The sequence below is a fragment of the Ylistrum balloti genome, unplaced genomic scaffold (genome assembly GCF_031769215.1).
Source record: "Ylistrum balloti isolate Yb309-2 unplaced genomic scaffold, AGI_CSIRO_Ybal_v1 Utg369714, whole genome shotgun sequence".
NCBI lineage: Eukaryota > Metazoa > Mollusca > Bivalvia > Pectinida > Pectinidae > Ylistrum > Ylistrum balloti.
The window spans coordinates 1-8,238 of record NW_026781938.1 but is presented as its reverse complement, the minus strand read 5'-3'; the positions used below and the strand labels follow the sequence as shown (position 1 = coordinate 8,238).

General features: G+C 41.0%; 1 protein-coding gene across 1 annotated transcript; it reads left to right on the top strand.

The window, feature by feature from the left end:
• Positions 1 to 3,073: 3,073 nt before the first annotated feature.
• On the top strand, positions 3,074 to 4,568 carry LOC132565323 (uncharacterized). The gene is made up of 2 exons (XM_060229962.1): positions 3,074 to 3,188; positions 4,321 to 4,568. The coding sequence occupies exons 1-2, from the start codon at positions 3,074 to 3,076 to the stop codon at positions 4,566 to 4,568; spliced, it is 363 nt and encodes a 120-aa protein (XP_060085945.1).
• Positions 4,569 to 8,238: the final 3,670 nt, after the last annotated feature.

The window sequence follows — 8,238 nt, the reverse complement described above, 5'->3', positions numbered from 1 at the left end:
TTTGTGACAATCGGCGTGCATTCTTTAGTCATTCGGTTACGTAATTAGTTAATTAGCCGAGTCATCGATTAATTGGATTAAAATGTAAAGCAAAGGAAACCAACTTTGATGACACAAAGCAATGTATCGATGGTACACTCGGTATATGATGATTGCGTGCAGTAGATGGAATCTGTTATTAACGTAATTATAACACGGATATCAAAAATTTTCTAAATATTATGTTAGGAAATAAAAATTCAATGAATGCTTGGCATTAACAATCGAAACTGGTTGATAATGTATATTTATTACCATCATCAATACCGCTATCAATCAATCAATAATTCATATCGAAACAACTTTCAATCTGATTACCATGTTCGGTTTTATGGCACGCTTTCTTGTCAATATAACCCATAGCTCACCAGGATATGAATATATTTTCAATTGACGCAGTGACTCTTAATGTTAACATACAATTGATTCTATCAATTTTGATGTAGTTATGCACGTAAATGTATATCCTAATATATAGGCTGACGGGGGAAAAAAATCGTATTACAGGGTTTCAAAAGATGAAGGTTTATGGAAATATCGGAAAGTTTTAAGGTCGTTATTGTGATCTCATTGAGAAATATTCTATTGGTTTGTGGGATATGAACCAGGACGTGTTTGATACTCGTTAGTTTGTTTGTATGTTCAATCGATATTAACAATAAATTTGTTGTCTGTTAAGATCCCTTCAAATTATACATCTTTTGTGATTGTAAAGCACAGATATCAGACTGAGAATTGTTGTGGTAATGATGCCTAACAATGGTTTACATGAATCTTCGGATTTTGTTCTGACGTGTTCCACAAATAGTACAAAGATATTTTCTGTTTGGAAGTACCAGTACAATAGCCCTAGTCTTCGAGTGGTTGTGGTGGTGGAAGTGCTTGTGGTGATGGTGGTGGTGGTGATGATGGTGATGGTGGTTGTGGTGATGGTGGTGGTAGTGGTGATGGTGGTGGTGGTGGTTGTGATGGTAGTGGTGATGGTTGTGGTGGTGATAATGGTGATGGTGGTTGTGGTGATGGTGGTGGTAATGGTGGTGGTGGTGTTGGTGATGATGGTTGTGGTGGTGTTGGTGGTGATGGTGGTATGGTGTTGGTGGTGATGGTGGTGGTGGTTGTGGTAATGGTTGTGGTTGTGGTGGTAGTGGTGGTGGTGGGATGGTTGTGGTGGTTGTGGTGGTGATGGTTATGGTGATGGTTGTAGTGATGGTGGTGTAATTATGGTGGTGATGGTGGTGGTGATGGTTGTGATAGTGGTGGTGGTGATGTTTGTGGTGGTAATGGTTGTGGTGGTGTAATTGTGGTGATGATGGTTGTGGTGGTGTAATTGTGGTGGTGGTGGTGGTGGTTGTGGTGATGATTGTGGTGGTGGTAGTTGTGGTGATGGTTGTTGTGGTGGTTGTGGTGGTAGTGCTGATTGTGGTGGTGTGATGGTTATGGTGATGGTTGTGGTGGTAATGATAGTGATGGTTTTGGTGGTGGTGGTGATGGTGTGGTGATGATTGTGGTGGTGGTTGTGGTTGTGGTGATGGTTGTGGTGATGGTTGTGGTGATGGTTGTGGTGGTGGTTGTGGTGATGGTTGTGGTGGTGGTTGTGGTGATGGTTGTGGTGGTGGTTGTGGTGGTGTAATTGTGGTGATGATGGTTGTGATGGTGTAATTGTGGTGGTGATGGTGGTGGTTGTGGTTATGGTGGTGTAATTGTGGTGGTGATGGTTTTGGTGATCGTTGTAGTGATGGTGGTGTAATTATGGTGGTGATGGTGGTGGTGATAGTTGTGATAGTGGTGGTGGTGATGTTTGTGGTGGTAATGGTTGTGGTGGTGTAATTGTGGTGATGATGGTTGTGGTGGTGTAATTGTGGTGGTGGTGGTGGTTGTGGTGATGATTGTGGTGGTGGTAGTTGTGGTGATGGTTGTTGTGGTGGTTGTGGTGGTAGTACTGATTGTGGTGGTGTGATGGTGGTGGTGATGGTTGTGGTGATGGTAGTGGTGGTGATGGTGGTAATGGTTGCGGTGTTGGTTGTGGTGGTGGTGGTGGTGGTGATGGATGTGATGGGGGTGGTGTAATTGTGGCGGTGATGGTGGTGTTGATGGTGGTGGTGATAGTTGTGGTGATGGTTGTGGTGATGGTTGTAGTGATGGTGGTGTAATTATGGTGGTGATGGTGGTGGTGATAGTTGTGATAGTGGTGGTGGTGATGTTTGTGGTGGTAATGGTTGTGGTGGTGTAATTGTGGTGATGATGGTTGTGGTGGTGTAATTGTGGTGGTGGTGGTGGTTGTGGTGATGATTGTGGTGGTGGTAGTTGTGGTGATGGTTGTTGTGGTGGTTGTGGTGGTAGTGCTGATTGTGGTGGTGTGATGGTTATGGTAATGGTTGTGGTGGTAATGATAGTGATGGTTTTGTGGTGGTGGTGTTGTGGTGGTGGTGGTGGTTGTGGTGGTGGTTGGTTGTGTTTGTGGTGATGGTTGTGGTGGTGGTTGTGGTGATGTGGTGGTGGTTGTGGTGATGGTGTGGTGATGGTTGTGGTGGTGTTTGTGGTGATGGTTGTGGTGGTGTTTGTGGTGGTGGTTGTGGTGGTGGTTGTGGTGGTGGTTGTGGTGGTGGTGTGGTGTGGTGGTGTAATTATGGTGGTGATGGTGGTGGTGATAGTTGTGATGGTGGTGGTGGTGATGTTTGTGGTGGTAATGGTGGTGGTGGTGATGGTTGTGGTGGTGGGATGGTTGTGGTGGTGGTGATGGTGGTGGTGATTGTTATGGTGATGGTTGTTGTGGTAATGATAGTGGTGGTAATGGTAATGGTCGTGGTGATGGTTTTGGTGGTGGAAGTGGTGGTGGTGCTTGCTGTGGTGATGATTGTCATGATGGTTGTGGTGGTGGTAGTGGCGGCGGTGGTGGTTGTGGTGATGATTGTGGTGGTGGTGGTTGTGGTAATGGTTGTGTTGGTGGTGATGGTGGTGGTGGTTTTGGTGGTGGTGCTGATTGTGGTTGTGTGATGGTGGTGGTTATGGTTGTGGTGGTGTAATTGTGGTGATGATGGTTGTGGTGAAGGTAGTGATGGTGGTGGTGGCGGTGGTGGTGATGGCGGTGGTTATGGTAATGCTGGTGGTGGTTTGTGGTGGTTGTGGTGATGGTAGTGGTGGTGATGGTGGTAATGGTTGCGGTGTTGGTTGTGGTGGTGATGGATGTGATGGGGGTGGTTGTGTTGATGATTGTTGTGGTGATGGTTGTAGTGGTGGTGGTGTAATTGTGGCGGTGATGGTGGTGTTGATGGTGGTGGTGATAGTTGTGGTGATGGTTGTGGTGATGGTTGTGATGGTGTAATTGTGGTGGTGATGGTTATGGTGTAATTGTGTGATGGTTTTGGTGATGGTGGTGATGGGTGTAATTATGTGGTGATGGTGGTTGTGATGGTGGTGGTTGTGGTGGTGATGACTGTGGTGGTGATGGTGGTGGTTGTGGTTGTGGTGATGGTGTTGGTGATGGTTGTGGTGATGGTGGTGGTGATGGTGGTGGTGGTTTTGGTGATGGTGTTGTGTGGTGGTGGTGGTGGTGGTGTTGGTGATGGTGGTGGTTGTGGTGGTGATGGTTGTGGTGGTGATGGTGGTGGTTGTGGTGGTGATGGTTGTGTTGGTGATGATGGTGGTGTTGGAGATGATGGTGATGGTGATGGTGGTGATGATGATGATGGTGGTGGTGATGGTTGTGGTGGTTGTTGTTGTTGTGGAGGTGGTGGTTTTGGTGGTGCTGGTGGTGATGGTTGTGATGGTGATGGTTGTGATGGTGATGGTTGTGGTGGTGATGGTTGTGATGGTGATGGTTGTGGTGGTGGTTTTGATGGTTTTGGTGGTGGTTGTGTTGTTGGTGGTTGTTGGTGGTGTGGTGACGATGTTGGTTTGTTGTGGTTGTGTTGATGGTGGTGATGGTGTTCGTTTTGGTGGTGGTGGTGATGATGGTGGTTTGGAGTTGGTTGGTGTTGTTGTGGTGAAGGTGATGGTTGTTGTGAAGGTGGTAATGATGGTGATGGCGGTTGTTATGGTAATGGTGGTTTTTGTGGTGGTTGTTTTTTAAGGGGTTATGGTGGTGGTGATGTTTGTGGTGTTGGTGGTGGTGAAGGTTGTGGTGGTTGTGGTGGTGTTGGTGGTGGTGGTGGTTGTGATGGTTGTTGTGGTGATTGTTGTGGCGATGGTTGCGGTGATGGTAGTGGTGGTGATTGTAGTGATGGTTGTAGTGATGGTATAAGTTTTGGTGGTGGTAGTGATGGTGTTTTTTGTGGGGTTAAGGTGGTGGTTATGGTTGTGGTGATGGTTGTGGTGATGGTAGTGGTGGGAGTGGTGGTGGTGGTGATGGTTGTGGTGGTGATGGTGGTTTTGATGGTGGCGGTGGTTTTGGTGGTGGCGGTGGTGGTGATGGTGATTGTTGTTGTGGTGATGGTTGTAGTGATGATGGGGATGGTGGTGATGATGGTGTTTGTTTTGGTGGCGGTGATGATAATGACATTAATATATTGGTCGAAATGAGGAACCTTTGATTTCGAAAGATTGTTTTTAATCCGGCATTGATAAATTATATTTGAATATCCATAACAAAGTTTCGAAATCAGTATTTTTCGAATAACATTTTTCGAATAAGGCATTTCGTAAATTCGTTTTATCATTGTTACATATTTACCTTTTAAACATGCGACGTAACGAAAGTACATGAATATTACACATTGCCCTGTTCCGTACCAATTGCTATATCTGCTGTAGTGCTAGATTTTTGTTTGGTGTTTTCATTGCATAGCTGATTCAATATTTATAGTCATCATATGTCATCATACCCTGAGATTGTGCCCCTCAATGGCCTCATCACCCACGGACATTACCTGTTGAGATGAACTTTGTTGTCATGGCGATTCGGAACACAAGCAATTTCATTCGTCGGTGTGGATGGAAACTAAGTCACTCGAAGGACATAAGCCTAATTTCATAAAAAAAATATATATTCAGAATGTGTTATATCTGGGAATATTCGTTTTTGAATTAATCCATCGCAATTGAGTGCTTTGGTCCAATATTCGACAGTCCTTATGACAATGATCTCTCTCGTATCATCAACAATACTGATGTTGTCCAAGGGTTATTCAAACCGAATTCTCTATAGAATGAAAATTGGGGCAAGTGCCAAACTGTAAAAATAATCTGGCTATGAATAGCCAAGCTCTCAATGATGAAACTTGTTCAGATTTATAAATTGAAATAAATTCAATTGAAAAGTCTCCGAGGTTCTCTTCACATAGCATTTTAATGTAATTGTGTTTTGATATTGGCCTCCTGCAGTCGAGCACTAAGTCCAATATGTTGATGCCATGTAAATGTTGAATAGTTGACAACAAAGCAAACCTATTACCCACAAACGGGGTTCTTTGTCACTTTCGTTTGAACTAAATTCCCATCCATTAGTAGGACAGGATATATTCATTTGTTAGAACTCTTAGCTCGTTGTATCTGAGCATGTATCAGCTTTTATTTTGGGCGTTTCCTATTTGTAAGATATTTAAAGTATCTGGAGAGTCTTTGCTTTCAAGAGGACATTCAAATTCATATGCATGAATTGATTATCAAGTTTTGAGATCAAATTCTTTGGCAGTTGCAAGGACCTAAAACACTGCTTTCTATGTTCCTTCACTTTCACTACAAAACTAACGCTTCTTTAAGCTCTGTAAGGAAAAGGAAATTGATTTTGTTGATACACCAAAAGAAATTTTGCCACATAGGGGTTACTTTGATTCCATATATAACAATATTATGTTGCACCAATAACCCAACAAAGATTAATCACTCGTTGAGTTGACTAGAGACATCTTAAAGAAAATGCTACTTTCCATTTGTTTAACCTTCAAATTAACTAACTCTTTACTATGCGGTGTGACACGTGAAATGGTGTTGCATGATGTTCCGATTCGCGCATGCTCAAAAATCTTGGAAATAAATTAGTTCGTCGGTTATCATAAGAGATACACAGGTTATACATTATCCTACAGAATACTTAATTTCCAGGTTATTCCTATAAGTTACATTATAAATTGATACAGAGGAACGTCAACAAACAGGTTCGAAATACCCAATAGCGTCAACACGGATGAATAAAATATACCACTGCGTTAACACACAGGCACATAATATGTCATATAGTTAACACACATGTACTAAATATGTCATATAGTTAACACACAGGTACTAAATATGTCATATAGTTAACACACAGGCACTTACTATGTCATAGCGTTAACACACAGGCACTTAATATATCATAGCATTAACACACAAGTACTAAATATATCATAGCGTTAACACACGGGCACTGAATATAACATAGCGTTAACACACATGCATTAAATATATCATAGCGTTAACACACCGGCAATAAATATATCATAACGTTAACACACAGGTACTAAATATATCATAGTGTTAACACGCAGGCACGAAATATATCATAGCGTTAACACACAGGCACCAAATATATCATAGCGTTAACACACAGGCACTAAATATATCATAGCGTTAACACACAGGCACTAAATATATCATAGCGTTAATACACATGAACTAAATATATCATAGCGTTAACACACAGATACTAAATACATCATAGCGTTAATACACAGGCACTAAATATATCATAGCGATAACACACAGGTATTAAATATATCATAGCGTTAACACACAGGTATTAAATATGTCATAGCGTTAACACACAGACACTAAATATATCATAGCGTTAACACACAGGTACTTAAAATATCATAGCGTTAACACACAGGTACTTAGTATATCATAGCGTTAACACACAGGTACTTAATATATCATAGCGTTAACACACAGGTATTAAATATGTCATAGCGTTAACAAACAGACACTAAATATATCATAGCGTTAACTCACAGGCACGAAATATATCATAGCGTTAACACACAGGTGCTGAATATATCATAGCGTTAACACACAGGTACTTAAATATCATAGCGTTAACACACAGGTACTTAATATATCATAGCGTTAACACACAGGTACTTAATATATCATAGCGTTAACACACAGGTATTAAATATGTCATAGCGTTAACACACAGACACTAAATATATCATAGCGTTAACACACAGGTACTTAGTATATCATAGCGTTAACACACAGGCACTAAATATATCATAGCGTTAACACACGGGCAATAGATATATCATAGCATTAACACACAGGTACTTAATATATCATAGCGTTAACACACAGGTGCTTAATATATCATAGCGTTAACACACAGGTACTAAATATATCATAGCGTTAACACACAAGTACACACAGGGCACTAATATAACATAGCGTTAACACACAGGTACTAAATATATCATAGCGTTAACACACAGGTACGAAATATATCATAGTGTTAACACACAGGCACTAAATATATCATAGCGTTAACACACAGGCACTAAATATATCATAGCGTTAACACACAGGCACTAAATATATCATAGCGTTTACACACAGGCACTAAATATATCATAGCGTTAACACACAGGTACTAAATATATCATAGCGTTAACACACATGCACTAAATATATCATAGCGTTAACTCACAGGCACTAAATACATCATAGCGTTAACACACAGGCACTAAATATATCATTGCGTTAAAACACAGGCACTAAATATATCATAGCGTTAACACACAGGCACTAAATATATCATAGCGTTAACACACAGGTACTTAATATATCATAGCGTTAACACACAGGTATTAAATATGTCATAGCGTTAACACACAGGTACTTAATATATCATAGCGTTAACACGCAGGCACGAAATATATCATAGCGTTAACACACAAGTACAAAGTATATCATAGCGTTAACACACAGGTACTAAATATATCATAGTGTTTACACACAGGTAATAAATATGTCATATCGTTAACTCACAGGCACTAAATACATCATAGCGTTAACATACAGGCACTAAATATATCATAGCGTTAACACACGGACAATAAATATATCATAGCGTTAACACAAAGGCACTAAATATATCATAGCGTTTACACACATGCACTAAATATATCATAGTGTTAACACACAGGCACTAAATATTTCATAGCGTTAACACACAGGCACTAAATATATCATAGCGTTTACACACAGGTACTAGATATATCATAGCGT

Excerpts from the sequence above, each read along its gene's own strand:
- LOC132565323 (XM_060229962.1), top strand. The coding sequence starts at position 3,074 with ATGGTTGTGGTGAAGGTAGTGATGGTGGTGGTGGCGGTGGTGGTGATG. Across the intron at positions 3,189-4,320 it reads TGGTAGTGGTGGTGATGGTG|GTGGTGGTTATGGTTGTGGT; the intron begins GTAATGGTTGCG and ends TGTGGGGTTAAG.